Source organism: Parasteatoda tepidariorum, chromosome 11 (assembly GCF_982258835.1).
Source record: "Parasteatoda tepidariorum strain Cologne lab strain chromosome 11, Ptep-v5.0, whole genome shotgun sequence".
In the NCBI taxonomy this organism is placed as follows: Eukaryota; Metazoa; Arthropoda; class Arachnida; order Araneae; family Theridiidae; genus Parasteatoda; species Parasteatoda tepidariorum.
This window is the reverse complement of record NC_141765.1, coordinates 14,667,793-14,695,743: the sequence shown is the minus strand read 5'-3', so window position 1 is coordinate 14,695,743 and position 27,951 is coordinate 14,667,793. Positions and strand designations below refer to the sequence as shown.

The window sequence follows — 27,951 nt, the reverse complement described above, 5'->3', positions numbered from 1 at the left end:
CAAATTGTTTGATGTTGTAAATAACTTCAACTTTCAACCAAACAACTCAACTCATTTCAGCAGCATACCTACTTTTGTTTTGTGTATTCATAATATTGATTAACGTTAATATTTAAGAACAAAAATGTCCAACTCTGGTGGTAGAAGAAAAGATTTAATCTGGTTATATTTTGATGAAATAAAAAATGATAAAAAGAAAGCATGCAGGGCTTTATGTAAAAAATGTAATGCCATCAGGGGTCTGCCAGACAGACCCCAGACAATCATCCTAGCTTTGGAAATTTTGATAATAAAAAAATAATAGTAATAATTGCTATATAGTCAATACATATTTGAATAGGCAGCATAAGATAACAAATTATAATTAAAAAATACCACAACCTTTCTAGGACGTTTTGTCTTCTTCTGTAGAACTCCAGTTCATTTTATAAAATTTTATTTAAGAAACATCAGTATAAGATTATCAATAAAAAAATCATGAACTTTTTTCAAAATTAAAAATACATTCAAAATATTATATTTGAAAAAATATTATAAAGCTGCAATGTAGGTAGTCAGAGAGATATGGTTGATTCTTATTCGAATAATAAAACCAAGTGATTGGTGAGCAATTCAAGGGAAATTTTTTTACCTTTCATTTCTCCATTATTTTAATGAAAGAAAAGATGTGGAAAATTAATTGAAAAAAATCTTAAAATATGACATTTTAGTGTGGTGTATTTGGATGTAAAAAAGCTTTACTTTTAAACAATCATATGAGTAAATATAGGAAAGTAAGAAAACAATTTAAACACAAAGATATAAAAATGCGAATTATTAAAACATCAACCTGGTTTAAACCAAAAAAAATGGGCTTTTTGGGTTTTTCCCAAAAAACCTGGTTCTTTGCCAACCCTGAGTGATAGTGAAGAAACTGATGTTCAACTTGCTGGGCTTGTGAATAAAACAAAGTTAAAATCATTGAATGATACTCAAATTTTTTACGATAAATAAATTTATTTGTCCAGAAATGATTGAATGGGAGCTGAAATGATGAGTGAATTGAAAATGATCAGCGAAAATCATTTAAAAGAACTTTACTTAGATCTTTTTCCCCTTGCACTGCAAAATACTGACTAAGCATCCTCTTAAATTTTGATGAAAAACGTGTGTTTTTGTAAGTGGTGGTTAAACCGTAGTTCACAATCACAAGTGTGAGCAATTAAATAGATAAAAGCTATAAATGTGATTTGATTTGCAAAGCGCTGAGGGCCAATCTTACTATCCTCTCCACAATGCCTGCAATTAAATCAACATAATAACCACAATCACAATTACAAATAACAAATCATATTCAGAATAACAAATAGCATACTAATTTTCATAATCAAATACCTATTGTTAAATATGACTATTTAAAACAACAACTCTTAAGATATTGTGCTAAAGGTTCCTAAATTATTTTTAACGCAGGAAATTTTTTTACATACCATATCACAAGATTATTACTCAATAATAATTTCTGAAATAAACCGAAGAATTTTTAGATAGAAATTTTTACTCACAAATTACTGAATTTTCCTCAAATCACAAATTTACTCACAAATTACTGAATTTTCCTTTACTGATTGTAGGCATACAATTCTAAAAATTTGATAATTTTTTGAAATTTTCTAAACTAAAATTTATTAAAAAAAAAGAGAGCATTTTAAAGAACCTTTTGAAATATAGAACACAGCACATTGATATTTAAAAATTAAATAAATAAATAAAAATTTAACCAGTTGAGAAAAAGGGTAATTTTTGGTCATTTTTTAACTAAGACATTTATAAGTCATTTTTAATAAACATTTTACAATGCAATATTTTTGTTTTTTTAATAGTTCCATCTAAAAGCAAAATATTCAGTAAACTAACAATAATAAATATAAATAATTTTGATATGAGTGTATATATTTATGAAAATAAGAATAAATTAAATTCAAATAAAAAAATAAATTGTTAAAACAATTTAAAAATTCTGTTTAAAACTACAATAAATACTATGAAAATATTTTTTATGGTATAAATGAGAAAGAAACAGTTTTTTTATGGAAGAAATTGTAACCCTGATTTATATATGGAGAGTTTTTGCAGAAGAACGACAGGAGGAGTGCTTGAATACAATTCTAATGAATTATAATTAATTGCTATTATATGCTCGAATTGTAATGAATTATAATATTCTATTTATAATTCTAATGAAGGTTTTGAAAATAATGAGGGGATATGAATAACATTTTGTGAAAAAAGTATGAGACCAGCAATTTTTTAGGTGAGGTATCTTTGTTTGTTTACATATTATGTGTACAAATTACTTTATTTCTATTTTTTTCAACCCATAAAACATTCAATCAACTGATGCATAAATATCAAACATGATGCTTAAGGCGTTTTCTCCAAATTGTAACAAATCTGTAGGTACTTTCTACTTCATTATTAGCATCAGGTGTAGCTGTTTTTATTTTAAAAACAAAGTAACTTTTTTTTAAATGTGGATAGAACTTCTGAACGATAGAAATGGAAATCGGCCAGTACAAAAAACTATATAATAATTTATATATACACCTGTGACGCCCGGTGGCTGAGCGTTAGCGCTCCGTGCTGTCGTGCCACAGGTCCCTGGTTCGATCCTCGGGCCGGGCAAGGTTGACTTAGCCTTTCATCCCTTCAGTGGGTCGATAAATGAGTACCAAGCATGCTTGGGAACTAAACACTGGGTGTTCCGCGTTTGGCTGACATTTGCTCCTGCACTCCACAGCCCAAGGTAAAGAAGACTGAGATGGGCACAGTATGCCTTGGCCCTCTATGGGCTGTCGCGCCGCTGAGTTTAGTTTTTTTTATATACACTTGTATTTGATATAATATTCTTTTAATGTCAATATACGAGTACTATTAACATTAATAGAATAGCATTTGTGATGGGATCATTAAAACAAGAAAATACATACAGGAAAATGAAAGACCCATAATGATAGATCGATGTAACAAAAGTAGGACGCATTTCCTTTGAGGTATAAGTTGATGAACGAATGTTTAATGTATTTTAAGTAATAATTTGCATTTTTTTCAAGTGTCACCTTTTTTTTAAAAAATAATAATCACTACACCTCAAACATTATTATAATTATTTTTACATTTATTTTCCTGGTTTTTCCTTCCCCAAACTTCTTACTACTAATGTTGGTTGGAAAATGTGGTAGTTAAAATTAATATAAATATAGATTAATATTGATAGTGTCCCATATCTGCTTCAGTAAGAGAGATCATCCAAACCGAGAGAGTTGGACGACAATTTTAAATAGATATATTAAAATACTCATATTAAATTTCAAAAATCTAATTAGAAGTAAAAATACTCACCAGGTCCATTCAGTAAAATAAATATAGTGAAAAAAGGTACTGTGATGAACAATACCCCCATGTAAAATGCAAATGCTGGTTTTCTCATTATCTGATCTAATTAAAAGCATCAAACTTAACGAAACCTTTTAATTTTTCCTCACTCGTGAAGAAAATTAAATCTAGAATAGAATTTATTTTAGTTTTCGCCATAACAGCAAGAAAAATTGTTTTTGAAACACAATAAACTCACAAAACAGATATTTATTTTCTAACATACTTTTCTCAAATTCATAATTTGGGCAGGACTTTCACCCGTAATTCTGATTAAACCGTAAGAAAAATCATATAACTTCTTTCTAGTTAATAGTAATTTTAAAAGAAATCAATAAAGCTAAAACAGAACGGCATAATTTATCTTTAAACTTTGTTTCGCTAGTTTTGCCAAGACACATATAGGCAAAACTTACTCCAATATAAATATTTACACATTATCAGATATACCTTGCATGTAAACATTTCCAGCTACTTATTTTTGTGTTATAAAAGAGTGATTAGGAATAAATAAAAGCAGTATTTTTCATTTATGGATCATTCTCACTGCTAAGAAAGAGCACCATGTTCACGCATGCGAATTCGAACTTGTGAAAGGGATCCTGATTGATGCTTTTTTTTCGAGGGTAAAGTCTCTCAAAAAAATATTAGAGTACCTTCAAAAAAATTTCACAAACGCAAAACGACAACACGGTTCCAAGCAGATCACCGAAGTCAAGCATCACTGGCTGCTGTCAGTCTGCGGGAGGGTGACCACTTGGATTAGTCGGCGTAGGGACCGAGGGTGTGCGGTATTGATCCTCGTTAAACTGTTCCACCGTAAAGTGCTCGACTTCGCGTACAGGTGTCGGGCTACCGAAGCGGCGGTTTCATCCCCTCTGCAGACGATCAAAATTGTGATGGCATGTCTTCGGATGCCCAGACCGCCGCCACTAGCCTATTGTGCAGCTCTAGTGCCACGTAAATTAACTACAACAACTACAACAAGCAGACACGGTGGTTTGATTCTTGGAAAATTCTCACTGCACTCAAATTACCCACGCACATCCACACAACTACTTGCATCGCATCCGCGGAGGAATGATTTGCAAACACAATCTATTGTACTAAATTGTTTTATTCGATCAAACAATGATATTTTCCAATCTCTGCATTACAAGTGTTGTAAGACGACGGAGAGTTATCCTACTCATTTACATAATAATTCTCGTAGTGTCAAGCAATAAAATTTTCAAACTTGGCCATACAAGTGTTGTAAAAAAATGGGGGAACGGTCTCAAAAGAGACCTTCTCTAATTTTTTTACCCAACCTTCTTTGGTTGTTGTTGTAGTTCATTTACGTCGCACTAGAGCTGCACAATGAGCTATTGGCGACGGGCTGGGAAACCCTGCGGATGATCGTAAGACATGCCATCACAATTTTGATCCTCTGCAGAGGGGATGGCACCCCCGCTTCGGTAGTCCAACGACCTGCACGCGAAGTCGAGCACTTTACGGTAGAACAGCTTATCAAGGATCAATACCGCGCACCCTCGGTCCCTATGCAGACTGATCCAAGTGGTCACCTACCCGCACACTGACCGCAACCGGTGATGCTTGACTTCGGTGATCTGCTGGGAACCGTGTCTTAACGATCAGTCCTCTGCGGGACCCAGCCTTCTTTGAAAAAGGGTTGGAAAAACCTAACAAATCATAATCATGCGGGAAACTTTGGAATTTCCGCAATTGTCCATCATCAGTGTTTGGTGGTGTCTACAGGGCTTGAACGTATCACTCCAAGAATTCAGCAAAATGAATCACTCCCAGAAAGCATGTAACCTTACGACAACCTTGTGTCGTAATCCCAGAAATCATGTTACCGTACGACAACCTTGTGTCTTAATTTTATTTTCATTTTAACGAAAAGGTTTGCAGTAAAAACCTTTTTTCAATGACATAAAAATATTACAATTTCCAACCTTTTCTCCTTAAAGGAAAACTAAAGGATTTTTAAAACTTTTTTAAAAAATATTGTTATTTAGGTTAAGAAAACAAGAAAATGGCAATCTTTATTTTTTGCATTTTCGTTTGTTGTCATTATTAGGTTAACAGAAATATAAAGCGAATACCTTTTTCCAAGGAAACGAAATAAGGCAAATATTAACCTTTTCAGCGAAAATATTAATAAATAATAAGAAAATATTTTGCAAAGGACCTCATTTAAGGGAAAGCAAATAAACGAGCATAAGACCATGATTTTGGATTGTTTTTTTAAGATCTGCGAAAGTACAATACGAAAACTTTCTTTTAAAGGTTTCTCGACACAAGTATAAGTAATGGTTCTTTTTTAAAAACTTTTCATTCGAACAATCTCATTAAAAAATAAATAAAAGTTTAAAAAATTTGATTCTGGAGTTTAAAATTGACTCCTCAATATTTTTTTGCACATTTTATTTTTTCTCGAATTTGGCTTTAGTTGCCCTATGCGTTGCGGCTCCTTTAAAATGTGTGGCCTTCTCTCGTTCATTTTACCTTATTGCAAACCTAATTATGGTATATCAATAAAATATCCGCGCGAGGAGAATTTTATTTAAAATATTTATATACAGAAAAAATTCGCCCAACAGTCTATTGTGAGCTAGAGGGTCATCGATATTAAGACTCCAACGATTTATGACTAACGAGGAGTGATGGGGAAAATAAAATCAGCACATTGTACAGTCCGCAAAAAAAAAAAAAAAAAAAAAAAAAAAAAAAAAAAAAAACGAATTACCCTGAATAACTTTCGTTCTAATGATCGGATTTTCACGAACTAAGTGTCAATCTTAATGGTTCCTGGGGGTGACCTCAAATATGTTAATTAATTAGTGCTAACTATTAATTAAGTTACGAAATCAGACACAAAAACGTACTTTCTCTGAATAAACATATAATTTTTTTTTTTACATATTTGGAATCTAGACACTTGAATTAGGGGGGGTAGACAAAATTTTAAAAAAAATGGGTGGTAAATTGGGCCGCAATAAAGGCTTATATATTTGGCGATAGTAAAGAAAACCGCCAAAAAAAGTCGCCTGCGCAAATAAATATTTTAAGATAACCCATTGACTAATTCAAAAGAGGAGTGCTTAATTTTACTAGGTTGCTACGCAACCAAGCTCTGATAGTAAAAAAATTGAAATAATGTTCAGTGATTGCTCGGAGAGGTTTAATTTATTGTTAATAGAAAATATTTCGAAGTTTCTAGGCAATAAACAATTTTTTTAGGGGACTTCTGTCCAAAAAGCAAAAAAAAAAAAATATTTTAATCTCCTTTGAAAAGTAAATTTGAATCGATTTATAAATTATTTATGATAGTTTTTAGAATTTAAATACATGAACTTTTTATCTGATATTATTTAGATTACACTGTTTTTACTATATTTATTCGAGGATTTTATACTAAAATAAAATGAACGTAACTTATTATAGCTATCTACAAAATTTTAGGGATAATCAGTTTTACAGCTTTAATCGAGTCTTCTAGGCAAGAAAGTTTGAAGAAAAAAAAAGTGCTTGAAAAATAAAATGTAGATTGTATAATGATTCTAATGCACATTCACAAGGTTTTCTATAATTTACGATATTTCTTTTTTCTATAACTCAAGGAATTGCTGAATGTTTAGTGGAATTTTAAAAAGATTGAAATATGTTATGTTTAAGAATAAGATATTGAAATAATATGTTGCATATTGTAGGATTCATTGTTTAAAAAATCACTTCATTCTACTAGATATTTAGGTTACATCGTTTTCTTTGGATAAAGATGATTAGCAAATAGCATCCTCATGCTTCGATACATTCTGAAACTTATACGTTCGCAAACTCACCACAAAATGTCGCACAGCATATTCTTCAATTACGATAAGCTACATTTACCACCAAATACTGCTACTATGGTTATTTTTGTTTTCTTATGTATATCTGATGCTCTCTTTTAAAACAGAGCTCGTAAGATCCTTAAGATACTGAAATGGGGGCACAAAAACTTAAAAGATAAAATATTTAATTTCATTAACTCAAAATATCTGGTGTCAAAATGTTAATTTTTAAGTTAAATATAACTTTTACAATATTGATGTTCTTACGTTTTTAAAGACCACATGAATCCTGATAAAATATTAAAATGCATATGTTTACTTTAACGAGTGTAAAATCCTTATCAAAATAATGATCAAGACCCAAATGTAAAACAGTATAATTGACGATAAAAACTCAACTGGCTTCAAAACATATGAAGAGGGAAGTAAAAGTCGACATGTTTCGAGATTTCAAATATAATCGCCCATTCTCAAGACTTGTCAGGCTTGGATAACTTGTGACTTTTATTATTGGACGCTCAAAACATGTCTATTTTTATTATCATCTATTATTTTTTTTAAATCAATGAAGTTTTTATATTTTCGATTCAGTTTCTTGGGATTATCCATTTAATTACACAACATATTAAATTATTTCACTCGATATTAGAATAAGTTTTACATATGTTATAGGCACAGGTTCTTAGATTGAAAAAATAATAATTCACTACTTTGTAAAAAAATCAATGCAGTAAAAAACATTTTTTTTTTTGCTGCAAGCCTTAACATTTTAATTTAAGGTCACAAAAAAATTCCGTTTACAATTGAAATTTCAAAATTCGAATGTGAAAATGGAATGTCCCCTAGTACCAGGAATCGAAATTAAATAGTTACGAGGACAACTTTTTTAAACAAGTTAGCGTTTCCGTCCTACTCGAAGTTGTTTGAAAAGGTATTTTTTATATATCGATTCCAAAGTTTATTCTACATATATTTCAGGGTATACTTTCGGAGTATTTCGATCGAGTTTATTTTTACACCCTTATTTGCTTAAAATTATTAAATAATTTACTTAAAATAAATTATTCAAGATACATGATTTAATGCATTTATAGTATAATAATAAACGGAGCTTCCAACGCATATCCTCAACCTTAATACCGCTATCATTAAATAAATGGAATAAGCTTAGATAAATAATAAAAATTTATTTTTCCCTCGTTTTAATTTTCAAGGAATAATATGCTTCGATCAAACAGATTTCATTCTGGAAATAGCGAAATTATTGAGTAGGCCCCTTGGAGCAATATCATTCTTATCCTCTTTTGACGAAATATAGGAAAAATTAGTTTTCTCAGTTTCTGTAAAAAGTATGCTAGCCTACTTGCCACGTTTTTTTAAATTTTTTTTTTTATTAAAATAAGTTCGGAAATTGTGTATTTTTAATAGCATTTTTTTAAAAAATCAGATGACTCTAAAATTGGCACAGCTTCGGAATCAATTTTCAATTTTTCAATTTTTGGTATTTCCTGCTTTACAAAATAAGGCATTTTCCTGATAACAAATTATACTACAATAATATCGTGGAAATCATGCTTAAGTGAAAAATTAAACAAAATTGTTTAGTATATTATCAGAAAAAAAATCTACTTGCTATCATAAAGAGTGAAAGATATAATGAAATAATTAGTGAATCACACGTGGTCAGATAATTAAAAATTTAATTTCACAACTAAGATAGTAGGACGACATTTAAGATACTGAGATGTTTTAAGACACTGAAAAAATTGGCTACGTATTCCACAGCTTTTTATGTTCGGTATCTTTATCCTCTTTGTAGTGACTTATAAAACATCAACACTATTTTAGATAATCTAAGTTGAAGTCACAAGAAACAAAAAAAAAGACAATCAATAATTTATGTTCTTTTTTCAAAAAAAATAGTATGCTAAGCAATTAATCAGTTGTTTTGCATTAAATAATTTTAAACAGCTGAATGTTTTTAATTTCTTAACAAGGTTTTATTCTTAGCTAGCATACAATAATTCTTTAAAAAAAAACTTGACAATAATTTAAAAAGGAAACCTAAATTAAAGAAAATCTAAATTAAAGTTCTAAAAAAATTTAGTAGTATATTAATGAAGAAATTATAAACGTAAAATGGTAAAGAATAAGATTTTTAAAATGTTAAAATTTAATTAAATAGTTGGTAAAATAGTTCTGCGATACACTTCCGGAAATTTCTTTTAAGATTAGGACAATATAGGGTAAACCAACAAATGAAGGAGCATTTCATAGATATTTTTTAGAAATAAGATTTTAAACGTTTTAATTTAGATTGATTGGTAACAGTAGCTTACTACCTAACAATAGGAAGTCATCTAACAATGCATTTAGTTACCTGGTCTTTGAGTCTTCTCTGGAAAAAGTTTTGAATTTGTTAGTATCTGTTCAACGCCTTGTTTCTTTGACAAAATTATAAGGTCAGTGTTTGTTGTTATCCGTTTAAACTAATATGGTCGTTGGTAGTTTTCAAAATATGGTCGTTGATGTTACGTTTTATTTATTTTAAGCATCATAACATAAGCAAGTACTGAGATTAGGGGGTGTTTATTAACTGGATTAGCGAACGATGAAAAACCAATGAATAAACAAGTGTTCCTTTACTGGGATTTTTTCAAGTTAATGAAAATAAAAGAAAAATTTTATTTTTATTGTACCTTTTGTCATATTATAAATCAAAATTATGTTAAAAATAAAATAAAAAAAACTTCTAACCAGTGAAGGAACAGGCATGTTCCTTCACTGAGAATAGATTTCTCAGTGAATGAATAGTATGTGTGAAATATGATTTTACATGGATAATTAGTAGTTCAGCGACATAGAGGACTCCTAAAATTCAGTTAAATGTTGTATGAATAGTTCCTATAACAATTTCATTTAAATATGCAAATTTAATTGCTAAATTTATTTAAAGAATTATATAATACTTAATTTATTATTTATCTTTATAAATGTAGTGATTAGTTATTACATCATACCTTAGACACCTTAATAAACTATGTTTATTAACTAAATATAACAACTAAATATAATAATAAAGGCTTGAATGGAAAATTTCTTTGCAGGATTTTGTGCAATAATTAGCTAAATTATTATCTTATTGCCGTCTTTAATGTCCTAACGGGAACTGGTAGGAAAAATCCATTTAAAGACAATTATCAAGGTGAAAAATGGGTGAAGTTTTTTTAAGGCGACATCCACCGACAACTCAGTGCAATGCGAAAATAATTTCAAAAGGAAGAGAGTTCCCTTAGAGAATAATATTCGAAATACTGGTTTTAAGAACTTCAGAAGAATCTTTAGGAGGGAAGTAGCCCTGGCATCCTTTTATAAAGTGATTGCATTTACACAATGCGAATGAACAAGAGTTGAATACTGCCCTTAATCGGGAAAAATCTTCGGCCTTAAAAATTATAAGGATTTATATTCTAAAGTACCTAGGAAAGAAAAAGTACCTCCATTGGTAGTTTTTCCTTACAGAAGAATTCGTTGAGATATTACAGAATCAGTCCCTGCTACATATTTCATTGGAAAAAGCTATTCATGAAATGAAACGATGACCGCAGCAACATTTTACAAATATATTGTAAATGTTTCTACCCATGGCTAATTAAAAATGCAATCAAATTCCATATTTTGCTTCTTCTGGATAGGTATAAATCTCATATTAATTTGAAACTGAGCAAGTTTTGTTCCTCAAAACAAATTTTCTGGTTTAGTTTTTTACCTAATTCATGGAAATCTCTCGTTAGATCTTGAAAACAAAAGAATTGTAAAACAATATGTCTAGAAAATTTTACATCCATTTTTAAATAAGATTTGAGGCATCAACTGATGAAGTTAAAATGCTTTTATGAAATGCGATATTTTTCCACTTGATGTAGAAAACGTTGACTGTAACGAATGCATGCAAAACAGACACCAAGAGTTAATGAGCAAGACAACCTATCAACAAAACACATGCTTCGAGAGCAACGATGCGCTATTTCTTCAGAAGCTTGAGAAGGAAATCTCACAAGTTACGTTGCAAATTTTTAAAGGAACATTGACAGAAAAGTTTAATCACCCAAATATCCAATAGCCTGTGCTTTTCTCAATATTGAAGAATTTATTTCAAAAAGAACAATTGTATAATCAAATTTTGGCTCTGAAGCTGAGACAACTAACATTAATAATGAAAGTATCTTGAAAACTGATTTTGAGGTTTCATGAGCTATGAGCTATGAATGTGTAACATCTCGGCATTTTGGCGCGAAGCGCCACTCACCGATTCATCTAAACTGTAGAGACATAAGCTAGAGAGTCCTAAGTTAGTCCATAAGTTAAACTAAAAAGTTCAGGTAACATCTTTGTTGGAGTAAAACTTGGGTTGAGAGGGTGGAGCATCACTGGGAAGGGGAAGACCCCTTTAGTAGAGTTTGTAGCAGGTTTAGCACATCTTGATCTTTCATGAGCTCTTGCAGTTCTTTCATTAGTGACACTAGGCGGTGGGCTGATGTTGCAGGAGTTCGGTCATTTGTTTTCTTTCTGCTGGGGCGGGCCTCGCACCCAGAGAAGTTCGATGTGTGATTCTTTCCGCAATTGCAGCAGGTAGCTGGTGTTTCTCTGCTCTTCGTACACTGAAACGAAAAGTGCCCTCCGGCACATTTCATACATCTTTGTTTCTCAGTGCACGATCGCTGAGAATGTCCATATCCTTGGCACCGGAAACATTGTAGCGGCCGGCGGCCGCCATGAAATTTCTCGACGCTAACCGGGTGTTGCTTGATTTTGTCCGTAAAGTAGACTTTGTCGTGGTTGGCTAGCTTCGGGAGGATAACTAGAAAGAGGGGGAGGAGCCTATAGGCTCCGCCCACCCTCTTCTGGAACTGAACAACTTTGTAGATTTCTAAGTTCAATTTCCCCAATTCAAGGGAAATTTCTGCTGGGTCAAAGTCCTTAGGAAGGCCACGTATGAGAACTTTCAGGAACTTGGATTGCACTTTCTCATCAGTAGTGGGAGTCTCTATCTGTTTGCTGGAGTTCTCTTCAGTTGTTTCCATGGGGGCTGAGATGGGAGTCTCCGGCTGTGGAAGGGTCTCAGAAGCAGGGGGGCAGATTGGAATCTTTGCAGCATTCTCATTATTGGCTTGCCTCTTCTTTTTCTTTTTCCTCTTCTTTGCCGGGGGTTCGCTGGTACTTTGAATCTGAGGTTCAGTGTCAGAGACCGGGGTCTCTTTACTAGGTTCAGGGATTGGAGTAGGCACTGTGACTTCATTTTCATTTAGCTCCTTCTCCAGTTGATTTCTACGGAAGTAGGGAAATTGAGATATATGCACGAAGTGTGGATAGTACGGTCCGTTGATATCAATTCTTCTGTTGAAATCTTGGAAATAAGCGTTGATTAGATACAGGTCCTCTAAGGAGAACTGTGTGTAGAATTTTTCGATCTCCTGATCGTCAGCTTCTCTAGGTGGCAAAAAATGCTGTGGAATTCTGAAGTTCTCATAAAGAACATCTAAAGAAGTTTGATCGATGTTGGTCGAAACTAAAGCACGGCAGGGAAGATGAAACACCTTTCCGCCGCGAGATGATCTACTGTACGCCATGAATCGCTTAGAGAAAAAACACGTCTTCACTCGTCAAAGACTTGAGTCGGTCTCCGGTCTTTGAGGTTTCATAAGTAACTACTAGATATAAGTCAATGAGAGATGGGTTTTACTCAAATTTCGAAACTCCTTTTTCTCATTTATTATCCAGTGAGGAATTCTGAAAATGGAACTGGAAAATCAAAAGAAATTTCGAAGATACATTTACATTGGCCAAAAATTTGGAAAAAAGAGGAAGGTTAAATCAAAAGAAAAAGAAATAAATTACTCATGACGAAGAGAAAAAAAATACTTAAAAAGATTAAAAAATATGGGGAAAAGAGTAAACAAAAAAATGATCGAATTATAATAATAATAAAAACATCATCGGATTACACAATGATAAACATTCATAATTTTGAACGGACTATTAAACTGTGAGAAAAAAATGAAAAACATTTTTTTTAAATTATGTATTCAAACATATTTTACTTTCCATTCCATGACTGAAAAAAAAGTAATATTTTCCACATTAACTATGGTTATATGTCGTAATTCCAAGAAAAATCTTGTTTTAAGACATTTGTTTTGTGTGGCCTATGGATTCCTAACGAGCATCAAACATTCTCAAAATTAAGTGTTCATTCACTGGAAAATTTAGTGTTTATTCAACTGGTAAGAACTGTTACTTCACTTGGTCATCTTACTACTTATTATTTAAACCACCAAAAGCTTAAAACAATATTATGTAAGTTATCTAACTTTTTTTTACATAATTTGCATTTAATAACAAATATGTCGACACCATCATTTAGCTAAAATTAAAAATTTTGAAATTTTTATGAATTTTTTTTAAAGGCAAGCTAAGCTTAAGTGTTCCTTCATTGTTTAGTTTACCCTATAAGATGTTGAGAAATTTGCGATGTTGTGAGAGATGTTTGAAAATGTTGACTACGTATTGTTATTAATATTTATAAAATATATATTCAAGAAATTGATAAATATATTTTTCCAAATCTATGCATACGTATGTATATTATTGAAATTGTATCAGTTATTGAAAAACAAAATAAAAAAAAATAAAAAAATAATCACATTAAATAAGCACAATCTGCCCAACAAGCACACAACTTTTGGGCTAGTGAAGGGACAATGCCGGCTCACCTAAAGTGCCATTACGGCGGGCTTTTCATTGCCATATCGGTTCCGTTAATAAAGTGAAATCTGGGCCAGAATGAGGGCCAGTGCATGGCATTTCAGGCAAACTTCTGGCAATCGTTGAAGGACCGGGACTATTTTGTTGCCTCTGGATTGCTTTGCCATTTTTGCCTTTTAAATACCGGGGAAAAAATTTTTTTCACAGAATAAAAAGAAAATTGCCGTAAAGGCTTTTATTGAACCTTTATGATGTCTTTTTTGCCTTTTTATCAAAAGCTGAATACGTTCACTGGCATACGTCGTTGCCTCGCTTGCCGTTAAGGCACCTTAACTGTAGACTGATTAGAAAACGTCTATGTCGTTTTCGCCCATATCGCACCTTTATTTCAGGTGTTTAGGCGAACTTCTTTGCCTTATTTACCAATGCACCACCCTTAACTCACCTCAAACTCGGTTCAATAGAGTTTTAATGGCGTCCTTGCCGGTATCACACCTTTATTTCAGATGCTTAGGCGAACTTCTTTGCCTTATTTGCTAATAAACCACCCTTAACTCACCTCCCACTTGGTTCAATAGAAAACTTTAATGCCGTCCTTGCCGGTATCACACCTTTATTTTAGGTGTCTCGGCATTTTTTTTATTTTTTATTATTAGAACTTAGCTTTTAATTTCAAAGGCTTCTTGCTGCATTTTGTTACAATTCTTATTTAGGGAACATAAATTGTCACGAGTGTTTGTTCTACTCGGCTGATATCAGTGATAGTAATTTATTGATTCTTAGCTTTTTATATTGTAATATAACAACAACTGTCATTACATGCATACTGTTTTATGAAAATATAAAAAACAAAATGGTGTAAAACAATTATTTAATTTATAACCAAATGTCCAATGAATCTTCGTACAATAAAATAGACTTTTTTTTATTTCATTTTAAACAATTATAAGCGCTATCATTTAAAGTAGAAGCATATAAAAAAAAACTTTTTGAATTGAGTATTTAAATTTTTTAAGCATTTTGAGATAGAGGAAATTAAGTACAAATTTTTATTCTAAAATAAAACACAATGCAACTCAATAAATAAGTTATTTAAGTTTTTAAAATAATGCTTATATATTTAAAACCTACATCTAGCTTTTATTGATAGAAACTTACACATAAAAGTTTATTTATCCTATAATTTTGTGTATATTCATCAAGTCATTAATTTTATTAAATATTAGATAAACAGTATATATCATAAATAGTTTTTTCAAAAAAAAATTTTTTGTACTAGTAAATAATACACCATTTTAGTAATTTTAAATATATAAAAGCAGGAATTTTAACAACAATAAAGCTTAAAATAAACCATGAAGGAGTTTTATTTCCTTGTAACAAATCAATACATCTGTATACACTATTTACATATGGACAAATATATTTTCTTTATCCCATTCCAGAAGCTTTATTTCAATGAGCCTTTTTCCTGCAAAAAATAAAGCAATTTATTTTACTATAGATATATTAAATGTTCACAGAAAAAAAAATATCATTGATTTAAATCAACTGATTTTTTAAAAGCCATGGATTAAGACAAGCTGATTATTTTTACAAAAAATTATTAATTTAATTATAAAAATATGATATTGAATTTAGTTAATAAATATGCATTCTTTAGGTTGCATTTAAAAAAACAACTAAGATCTGATTTCAGAGATAATGATAGTATTTCACTAAGAAATAATAAAAGAGATATGTATGTAAATTATTATAGTCATACATCCCTTTAATGATTATACTTAAGAAAAGTATTGATTTAAAGAAATAGATTTGAAAAAAATCAATTACTTAAATAAACTTATCATTTAACTATTATAATTATAAATACTTTTTATACTATGTAACTAATAAAAACATTATTTATAGTATGTTTAATTCAAGTCTTTTTTTTTTCCATTAATAAGGTTATTTACTAAGAAATGGTGAAAGGGATATGCAAGCAAATTATTATTTTTTAAAATAGATCAACTGCCAAACATATTAAAATTATTCACATTTCATTTTTTAATTATTTAAATGCAGTTCATATATATGTAGCTCATAGATATCAAGACTTATTCTACCCAAAGTAATTTAAAAAAGTTTTTTCAGCAATGCAATCTGATCTAAACTAATTTAATCTGCTTTAGATATCTAATTGAAAAATAGTATCACAAACTTTAACATTCATTAGCAAATTGAGAATGAAAAACATAATTATAATTCTATTTATTCAATTAGTTTTGTAATAATTAAATAATTTTAACCATCTTAGTTAGAAATGTTAACTATTGTAGCTATAATAATATTTTAAAGTAATGTTAAGTGTTATGAAAACAATTCATTCAATGTTTTGAATGGTAAACGTAGAAAAAAAAATTTTTTTTAAATGATTTTCTTAAACCCAACAATTTATTAACAATATTCATGTTATATTTAATTTTATTTAATGCGACATTATATTAATAACCAAATTGCTGGTACATTATACATTTATCAGTTAACTGTAAAAAAAATTAACAAAAAAGTATAATTTGCTCTAAATATAAATTTTTTAATTCCAGAAACAAAGCTTGAATAATTTTTTTAATTCTATTAATGAGCGATTCGTAACAGTTTGAGATTGATAATTAGGAAATGTTAATAGTACTTCTGTAACCAGTATCAATTATTTAATATTATTTCATACCAATATTTATTTAAAATCTGCAATTAAATTCGTGACATCCTTAATAAATTACTTTTAAGTGGAGTTTCAATTATTTTGAAAGGAAGGCAAAGTAAATATTGTGTCTTGGCATTTATATATATATATATATGTATATGTATATATATATATTACATCAGAAATACAAATCTTTTGATTATTCAAACTGATAGTTTTAGGAACTGCATTAGTATTTGTAGAATATGTGATGTTCTGAACACAGACATTGTCAGAAATCAGAGCAAAAAGCTAAAAAAACATGAGAATAAAGTTGTTTTTTTTTCTTTATCAGGAATTCAGAAATTTCAGGACTATGAACTCGGATATTATTTAACTTATTAAATAAACTATTATGCTAAAATAAATGGAGAGAAAATTTATACTTTATTATTAAACTATTAGTATAAAAACTTACTTTTATTATATCTTTCCTTATAAATTTTGTATCTTTTTTATCAAATAATTATAATGCACCATATAAGAAAACACTTTTTAATTATCATTCATATAAAATATATATGATATATTGCCTTAAATATATAAAAATTTATATTATATTAATGGATTAAAAAATAATTATGTTCCATGAAATTTAATTACATACTAATATCATAAATTATACACATCTAAATAATAACATTAATTAAACAATATTGAAATATAGCATTTCTATATTACGGGCAAGCAAGGTAGAGAATCATTCTTTATGGTATCACTAAAATCAAATTTAAATGCTGAATGTTTATTTTGCTTGCTAAATAAAGCTGCATACTTAAATATTTAGTTCTTTCCTTTTTTATTAGATATTTTGTTAATATATTTAAAGAAAAGAGTGGATATTTTTAGTTGTTTATTGAAAATATTAATTAATAGTTAAAGGAATAGTTAATTGACCTTGAATGAAAGACCTTGATGAAAGACCTTGAATTGGCTCGGTTAATTTCAATTGGCTTAAAATAATGTCCCACAAATTGTTTTAAAAAAACACAAAACCCCCAGTTTAAACAAAAAAAACTGGTTTCTTTTCACCCATATGGTAACCTAAGGTAAAATATAAATTTATTTCTTACCATCCTTTTTGTTGATTTTTAAATTTTGAGTTTTATCTTCATTGTTGATCTTCCATCCTGACTCCCTATGAAAGAAAAAAAAAACTATAATTAGAATATGATAGTTGTAAAATTAGTTAAAACAAAAACAACAAAATCGAAACATTAAAAAAAAAAACTGTTTCTAAAATCATGTATGAAGATTAATGTAAATATTTTTATTTCAGTTATGGAATATGACAATAAGTTCATTGTTTATCATTTATCTTGTTTATACTCTAAGCATGTGGTGTGTTAGGGGAACTAAATGTGAATTGGTAAATTCAATAAAACTTAGCACGAGCTTGTAGGGGAATACTTTCAGCCCAAATTTAATGTGGACAAAGTTTTTAATTTTTTTCATGTATTTTTTTAAGTAAAAAATATTTGCTAAAATAATTGCTTTAATACGAATATTATATGCTGGTGAAACTTATGGAAAAATGAAATATTATATAATATTATCATTTCAAATAAAATAACGAAAAATATTTCGTTATTCATTCATAACTTTACGTAGTTATTTTAACAGTAAAAATAATTTCTTTTAAAATTTTGTTTTCTAACTAATTAAAAAAATAGAATGATAAAAAAATGTTATAACAGGCATGAAAACAGAGAAAACAAATACTAAAATATCGTAATGATATAAAATTGTCAGCACATCTTTTCACCTAATTTATACATTCATAAAGTGCATTTTTCATTTATTACGAAACCTTATTAAGAAATTATTAAATAAGAATATTGCAAAAATATAAATATAAAAGCTTATATGAGTAATAAAAACACTTGTTATTAATAAAGACTGTGTTAGAGAAATACATAAAGTGAACTTAATTTTGATAAGCACAATAATTATTAATTAAAAAAATCAAAATTCTTTTGCAAATCAAAAATATGTGATTTAATTGAAAAAAATATTAATATTTAATGTTTCACTATGTTCTTACCTTATTTTGCTGTTGATGGCTGGATTAGCATTTCTTGGATCGTTCGCCCTGTCTTTCCATAAAAGAAAAGGAATAAATTAGAGTATGATCGTCATAAAAACAGTTAAAAATCAACAAAATCAAAACTGTTTCTAACTAATTATATTTTATAATTTTTGTTAAAAACAATTTTTTGATTTAAATGAAATTAATTTTGATTTAAAGGAAAGAGAAGGATCATATATTAAAATTACAGCGAATATTTATATTTTTGGTAACTGATGATAAGTTGAATGTTTACCAAATTTTACCTTACCAAATTTTCTCTTAAAATTTTTTTGATTCTAATTTAGAAAAAGAACTAGTCTTTTAGCCAATTAGAATTAAAATAAATAGATAAATTAGAATTAATATAAATAGACAAATTCTAAATAAAGCTTTTGTTAGTTAGGGCTCCCTCTCAATTTTAAAAATAAAATTTCCTGAATTTTTGAGGAATAGTTTCCAACAATTTTTAGATTATATATTTCCACTACACAGTTATCATCATAAATTTTAATTAAACAGTTAATAAAAATTCTTTTTTGTAGAAAATGTATACACTTTCTTAAACACAAAATTGTCAAAGGTGAAGGCTGAACAGGTATATTTTAGAATTAACAACCATTTAAAAACTCAAAATAGTAAATTAAGAAGAAGATAAATTACATGAGATAAATTATAGATTTTGCACAATAACTGGAAAAAAAGAATTAGTAATCGTCTTTATAGCATTGAGGACCAACAATATTTAATACAAAAAGCTTTATTTCATGAAAAAAAATATTATACAGAAAATATTATTATACTTATGAATAAATTTTAAAAATAATAACCATGAAATAATATTCTAATTTCTATTCAAAAAAATTGAACGTAATTTTAAATTAAATTTGCTTTATAACAAATTCAGTTTTACAACATAATAATTTTATAACGAATTAATTCATTTTAAAACAAATTTAATCGTAAAATTAAACTTAATATAAAGATTTGAAATGTTCTTATACCTCTACAGCAATTCATTAATTGCAAAAGAAGTATAAAAACAACAAAATAAAAATTAGAAATACTGTCCTTCTATTTAATATGTCATTTTGTTATTTATTTATTTAGAACAAAGAATATATTATATTGAGTATCAAAACAAATATTTAAATTGTTTAAAAATATATTCTGAAAATACTCAAAAAAACTTTAAAAGTGGAAGTGTTTAGTGGAACAATTTTTACATGTTTACCAACGTTATTATTATTTTTTTTAATTTAAAAAAGTCAAAGCAGAAAAATATCAAAATTAAAGTATAATTTAAATATAAAGTAACTAATTAGAGATGAGAAAATTTAAACTCTTACTATTTATTTATTTATTTTATGGTGGTTCAAAAAATATTTCTTCTTATATCTAATCAAAATTATTATTTGAAACAATAAGTGACACCCGCGGTTTAGATAATTCAAATAATGTTTTTTAACAATCCTTCAGAGAAAAAATATGGCTACCGAAATGAAGTAAATTATTAAATTAATCAATGCTTCCGAAAAATGAAAGAAGCATTTTTAATTAATGCATAAGAAATCATAAATTTTTCTTTTATTAGATAGAGTTAATTGAACTTTTATTTATTAAAAAAATCGTCTAATTCATTTTAAAACTAAACTAGCAGCTTAAACTAAACAACAGGAAAGCATAAGATAAAATAGCCAACTGAAGTATTATAGTTATAAAACATAATTTCTAAAAACTTAGCAAATAAAATCAAAGCGAATTAAACTAATTTTAAAAAGCTATTTAATAAATAAGTTAAAAATTTTTTTAAATTACATGAACTAAAGAGAAAAAACTTGTTACTTACTTGCTCTCAAGTGGCGCCACTTCTATTTTTCGAAGAAAGAAGAAAACTAGGGGCTACGTTTATCTCCTTCTTTTTACACCCTTTTCGCCAAATGAATCTTTTAGCTTGTTCTATACAAGTAATCAACGACCACCTACTGAGCAGCTTTTCCGTACTTGAAAGGAATGTTTCTTAGAATTGGGGGTAGGGGACAAAATGTGCTTCCCCACATTCTTTTTAGTTCAAGGACTTCAAACATACTTATCTGGTGATTTCAAACAGTAATGAATATCTATTTTGAATTCTTAAAGACAATTTCTGGTCCTCATAATAAAAAATTAATCTGCACTAAAATATTTTATTAACTATTAGCGATAAGCAAGCTTACTAAATTAAAAAATTATTGAAGTCAAAATTCATTTGAGTACTTTTCGTAAGAAAAATTTTTAATACATATAAACTCGGAAATAATGCTTACATATATATTTTGATTTGCGGAGTAGTAAATTAGAATATCGTTTCTTTATAATGAACAGTAAAGATTCCATAATTAAGGACGTTTAAGTAAATAAACCATTTTTTAGGTTTCATCAGCTTTTTAACAATTTTAGTACATAAAAACACGTTCTACTTTTATGAAATATTTTTTATAAATAATTAAATAACTTTAATTGGGCAAATTTATTTACATTAGCAAACTGGCTGTGTAAAATATAATATTAGCACTACAAAATTATAAATTTTTAAAAAAATATATATATATTTTCGTCTAAAAGTCTTTATAAATCACTCCCCGAGTTAAGAATTTTTTTGTTTTTGTTTATGAATGAATGCATGACGACTGTTTTTTTTTATATCATTCAATTACATTACTAAAAAATAATTATATTTTTGGTTGAAAGCTAATGATCAGAAAGATTTAAAATCCTAAATAACCAACTGCAACAAATTCATTACCTTGGATACTTAAAGCAAAAATTTGAGGTTACTTTATTTTTCTACTAAATACTTACTTCTTTTAACTATCTTTATAAGGATAATGATGTTCTTTTAACTTTCTTACAGATGATATTCATACGATGAAATTCTATTTAGCTATGCATATTTATACTTTCTATGGCATTAAAATTCAGGATTTTTAAATTCTTTAACATAAAAATCGTAACTTTAACTTTAAAACTTTATTTTATTTACGTTTAAGCAACAACATTGATTTTAGAAATCCATTATTAGTTTTCAAACAGTTTTATTTAGTTTATATTTTAAATTTATACTTTGAAACACACTTATATACACGCAGTTTATATTTCAAAACATGCATCGAAATTTTTTGAAGTAACATCAGTTTTTATTTTGCTATTATTTGCATAGCTATAACACATGAAAAACGTTATTTTTTATTTTATCATTTGAAACTTTAAATATTTCATTAAATGCATAGTTAAAAATTACCTGTCTATTTTTTGTTTAAAAATCATTTCATTTATACAAAAATAAAAATAGCAGGCTTTACCCTTTTCTTACTCCGCTCACTCCCGTAATTGCTTATCGTTCATTCATCATTGATTTTTTTTCTTTATATATACTTCCTTAAGCTGCAATATTTTTCACTTTTCGCAAAACACATAACATTTTATTTTCAAAATATACAAGTATTGCAGCTTTATGTAAGAACATTTTGCTAAGCATAATGAAATAAAGGATTTAATAAATTTGAAAAATAATTATCTGTACTTGAAAGAAAAAAAAAAACTTAAGGAATTTAGATTGTGTAACTCAACTGGAAAAAAAAAAATGAGAAGTAATACTACTCGTTAACAAGACTTATTGAAGTTTAAACAGGGAACGGTTTTAGCGTTATTTATTAAGTTTATTGTTTTTAAAAATGTCAATATAATTATTAAGAGTGATATTAGGCAACAAACAAATCTCTCTCTCTGGCTGTCTTTCGCTACTTTTTATTGACAACAACTTGAGCGCATGTTTATAAAATAAATTTTTTATGACAATGGATAAATAGTCAATGGTCAATATTTAAAGCAAAAAAACTTAAAGAAAGATATAACGAATGGGTATTTAAATTTTCAATTGCTTTCAAACATATTGGAATTTCAAAACAAAATTCTTGTTAAGTTTACACATAAATCCGCCCTTTCAGCAAATTAAATTTTAACCAAGTTACCTTTCAGCCAACTACGCGAAGAAAAAGTTTTTCTTAAATTACCGCATTCTATGATAATAACATTTTTTCAAAACAAAACCATAGCTCTGTTAATAAAACCAAGTATTTAAACCATTTATTTGGTAATTTTTTTGTTAAAATGATAGCAGTTAACCGGATACTCTAGCTTTCAAAATTATAGCTCTTTTAACCTCACATTTAGTAAAAAATATAAAACTGAATAGTAAATTTTTCTGAACAAATGGTTTTTATACAGTGCTCTAAACTATCATGGAAAAATTATAAAATTTTACCACGTTTTTCGCATTTCAACTCATATTATAAAATCTAAATTTTTTATTACTTTACCGAAAACATTACTAAACCACTTCGTTAAAAAATACTGAGCTTTTTGGTTTTTCCCTATAGCCGGAAATAAAGTAAGTTTTACAATATTTTGGTAGTTTTGATTAAATTTTCTTTTCTAGCAAACATATCAACCAATCGCAGTATTTTTTTATTAACAATTAGTGATTTTTAAGTTAACAATCAAAATCGAAATTTTCTCTACAACTCATCATGAGAACAATCACGTGAAAAGAAAAAGAAGAAGAAAAAAGGTGCGTAAAAGGCAATAATAAAATTGCAATTAATTTTCGAACATATTTGAATACCGGTATTAATTTCAAGATCAAAATTAGCCTTTACAGAGCGCAAAATTTCTAATTAGTATTTGCATTTCTGTGTTCTACAAAGCAGCCAGTACAGTATTTTTTTACACCAGATTTTGCAGATAACAATTTCCAAACTAATTATAGAATAGTCATTTTCATTTTCATCGCACTCTCTGTTCATTTTTCTGTAATCCTTTGTAATTTTATTTTATAACTGTTGTTGAACAGCCAACCCGAATTTGATCTCATGGTTACCAGTGTTCAACTTTATATCATTGTAATTTTGAATCTAAACCAAGAAATAAGAGAACTCCTGTACAAAAGTATCGGGAACGAATTGCCTTCGTGGAGAACTTTTTCATGGTGAGATAAACCACGAAAACCTCCCGTGATTAGCAAGACGAAGATGGGACTCTAATAATCCACGATGCGTCTATCACTTGGAATATTTTATGTCAGCCGGGTACGAAATTCGTATCAACCAGCAATTCTTAAGATTCAAATCCTCAAAACTCATTAGTTGGCTAGCGTTCCTTCCCCTGAGCCTCCACCGCTTATCCTTCGTAATTTGAAACTTCTAAATCTTATACTTTTTGTACAGCAAAGCAAAATGTAAAGTTAAAATAAACACCCAAAAATAGCGGAGGGGACTTCGCTCCTTAGGACTTTTTTATTCAGAGGGAAATGTATTATAGTAAATATTTCTTTCAGGATTCGGCTCAATAATTTAGTAGTTTTCCTGCCACTGTTTATGAATTTTTTCATATAAAAATTAAATAAAAATACAATATATTGATAATTTTTTGCAGAATATTTTTCTAATTAAAAAGATGAAATCCAGTTTAGAAGTATCTGAGTTAACTCCTCAAAGTAAATATACTAAAAAATAGACATTTAAGTGCATGAATTATAAAAGATCCAACATTTTACGCATTTGTGTCTAGTTGAATAGTACTAATTTTTGAAGTTGCGAAATAAGAAGACTTAACAATTTTATTACCATTAATTTTCTTCCTTTTTTTAATAATTTATTAACAGTGTCTAACTTGTGCTTGAAAAAAAATATTAAACATTTCTTTAATTAGTAAAACAAATTCTAACAAGAAATTTTAAAATAATCCTACTTAAAAGTTATTACTATAATGGGGAAAAAAATACTATGATGCTTCTTCAGAGTTTCATAACAGTTAAACTTCTGTTTGCGCATTTGTTTAAGAAATATAATGTGCTTACGTTGTAAAAAAATCAAGATATTCAAGAAATATCGCAGTGATGCATGAACACGAAGCTTATTACAAATTTATCAGATAAATTACTCAAATTTTTGAGGGTTCAAAGAATCTAATTTCTTGTTTTTTAAATGTTGTTTTTTTACCTGCACAAAAATATATATGTGTTTATATTTGAAGCATTTAAAGAAACTTCATTAATTTGTATCATGGCGTACTATAAACGTACTATATTATCTCAATAGTTGTGAAAGACTCAAATAGTCGTTCACCATGATTTAAATAATTTACAAACTTTCGACTGCTTAGATAAAGAGATGAAAGATAAAGAAAAGAACGAAAAATGATGTTGTGTAGTCTGAACATTTTAGCCAATTTAATAAATGAAATACGGTTAGAAATTTCCACCTTAACTCATAAAAATTAGGACATTAAAAAATTAAAATGTATGAATTACAAAAGATCTAACTTTTATTGCATTTGTGTCCAGATGAGAGAAAAATTTGATTTTACTAATTTATGAAGATGCGAAATAAGAAGATTTAACAATTTCGTTACCGTTAATTTTTCGTTTATAGTTTTCTTTTTATATTTTAGCTTTCTTTATTAGTGCACGAACCACGAGATATAGCTAATTAAGTAAGCTACCGATTTATTATATCAATTGTTAAAATTAAGGAAGGTTGAAACTGATTTCTCGCTTTATAATGTTTTTTTTTCCTACAAACAAATATATCTGCTTATAATTTTAAAACACATGAATGAGAATGAATTTGATTTATTTGAATCATTTACAAACTCTTGACTGTTCAGATACAAGGGGTTTAAAAATCCAAAAAAGTGCAAAAAATTATGATGCTTAGTTGTACCCATAAATCATAAAAAGCGAGACTCTCTCCATTTTTAACAAGTTATATTACTAATCAAATAAGACTTTAATATTGAATCAAAAAATATTTTTAAAAAGTTAGAGTTTATTTATGTATTTATTTTTTATTTACTTTTACAATTTCCCATATCCGGTTGAAAGATTTTTGTTAGATGCATAAGAAATAGAATTTTGATCTGTAAAAGATTTTTACTGTGTATTGCTTTTCGCAATCTATGAAATATGAGAATTTTGCGTTTTTCTGTTATACATTTGCTTATTTATTTTTTTAGAAAAAATAAATAGTTCAATTAAAAGCTTATTGCAAACAATTGAAAACAAAATTGGTTTTATGAAAATGTTAAATAATAATAATCATCAGCAATATAAGGAAATAAATAAAAACTGAAATTTTAGTGAAGAAAAAAAAAAAATTGGAAAAGTCTAAAGTTCCTCAAGAACTCTGACCCCCAACAGGGTGGGATGCGAGAAGCGCATAACCGGACGTCGTTAACTTCTCAATTTACCATACACTAACAAAGAGAGGAAATACTCGTCCCCCTCAAAGCAAACTGTAACTAATTCTAAAATAAAGGTCTTTACTTCTTTTTGCAACAAATATTTTAATATCATGAAGGGCACACAAATACACTTACAAACTCCTTTTTATTCCTGAAATTCTATTGCATAAAATTAATTGACCATTAAAATTCTTATGATTCTCTTTTTGATATAGACTTTACATTTAATATATACAGTAAAAAATCGCTAGTTCTTACCACGTACAAAAGCGCTTGCATTACAAACTACTAATTTTAGTACAATAATTACCAATAATACAAATTATTATAATTTTATCGAAAACTATTTAAAACAGCACTAATTCGAGGAATTAATTATCATGATGGGTCGTGTAAAGAAGGGACAGTGAGTAAACTTTGTTTTTACGAAAATAATTCAAAATAATATTTTCATTTAATATCTGTCATAGTAGCGTAAAGATTAAAGTGTTAAAATTCTGAGTAGGAAACTAAACTCCTTTAATTTTCTATTAAGATATGTATACTGAACTGCTCTAAATTGATTTTATGGGGATATTTATTTGAGCTAAGTCAAATAAAGAATAAATAAGTTAATGCGGCAAAAGAATTACGCAGCGTAAATTACTCAACGTTATGTTGAATTACAAGTTCTTCAAAATAAATATTCTACAAAAAATATGCATATCAAATAAATTTTTTTTTTTTTACAAAATAAAGAGTAAAAATTTAACTTAACTATGTCGTATTTGTTAAACTTCTTTATTCTTACTATAATTGCGAAATTTATTATATTTAACTATAAATAAACTAAGAATAAGTTACTAGATATCAGATATTATTTATATAAAATTTTATTGAAAGATTGGTTTGAACTGTTTTCTAAAAACAGAATCAATTCAAAAAAAGATTACTAAAATAAAAAATTAAAAAAAAGTATGTGTTATTAAGAGAAAGAAATATACTATACAATTACAATTTTATTCGTTAATAAAATGATTAATGGAAGTTACAGAATACTATTTGTTTAATAACATGAGAGAATTGTAATTGCACTATTCCAATCACTGGATACCCATTAATCATTTGTTTTTCTTGGATAGATTTTTTTTAAGGTCGTCATTAATTACAGAAGGTGTCTAAATTAATTTTTGTCCTTTTGTCAGTCAATGGGCTAAATTGATTTTTAATTCCAGCCAATATACGTTTCGCAGAAAATTCTTTTCTTTCTTCAGTATTAATATTTATATAATAATTGCTGCCAAAAAGAAGAACAATAGTTGTGTATAAGTTAATTATAAAACGAATATAAAATTGCTTTAAAGTAATTTAATGTAACACTATTAAAATTACCCTCTGGTGAAAGTAAAAAGAAAAAGGTCAGTCTGTAAAACAATGAATTCCAAGAATTTCAAAAATTATCTTCTTTATTTTTAATTATATCATTTCGAGATGCTTTTTGATTTTCGAGATGCTATCATGATTTTTTTCATGACTCTTAGAATTCTTTACTTAAGATAATAGTGTTGAAGTTAATCTAATCGATTAAATTGGTCTAATCGAAAAGTGCGAACGCATGAGAACCTAGAATAATAGCATTAACACTGACCATTCCTGAAAATTCTTTTTATATGAAGTTGGAAAAATAAACTGCATTGTTAAATTAACGTGAAACGAGCAGATATTAATAAATTTCCTTCTCTGTCAGAAAACTGAAAAGGTCACTGATACCGCCACTGTTTTGGGGTTTTCAACTTAACGTTACATTTTATCAAACACTGTTTGATTTAGAAACTTCAAATTACGTTAATATGTAGGAAATTGAACGGAGATTACAA

General features: G+C 28.1%; 2 protein-coding genes across 3 annotated transcripts in view; both read right to left on the bottom strand.

The window, feature by feature from the left end:
- Positions 1–4,042, bottom strand: part of LOC107445332 (alpha-1,3-mannosyl-glycoprotein 4-beta-N-acetylglucosaminyltransferase A) — a 44,508-nt gene extending 40,466 nt beyond the window's left edge. The window contains exons 1-2 of one of the 2 annotated variants that reach the window (XM_043052242.3): positions 3,641–4,042; positions 3,382–3,542 (exon numbers count right to left, since the gene is read on the bottom strand). In XM_043052242.3, coding sequence (XP_042908176.1) covers positions 3,382–3,469 — 88 coding nt within the window. In that variant the 5' untranslated portion in view covers positions 3,470–3,542; positions 3,641–4,042. Of the gene's footprint in view, positions 1–3,381 lie in introns of both variants that reach the window. The other variant, XM_043052241.3, reaches the window with a different exon arrangement.
- Positions 4,043–15,367: 11,325 nt separating this feature from the next.
- The window catches only part of LOC147801250 (uncharacterized), a 61,736-nt gene continuing 49,152 nt past the window's right edge, over positions 15,368–27,951 (bottom strand). Inside the window, exons 2-5 of the mRNA XM_087154461.1 lie at positions 20,664–20,716; positions 18,791–18,838; positions 17,820–17,884; positions 15,368–15,489 (exon numbers count right to left, since the gene is read on the bottom strand). Of these exons, the coding sequence (XP_087010587.1) occupies positions 15,425–15,489; positions 17,820–17,884; positions 18,791–18,838; positions 20,664–20,716 (231 nt within the window). The 3' untranslated portion in view covers positions 15,368–15,424. The remainder of the gene's footprint in view (positions 15,490–17,819; positions 17,885–18,790; positions 18,839–20,663; positions 20,717–27,951) is intronic.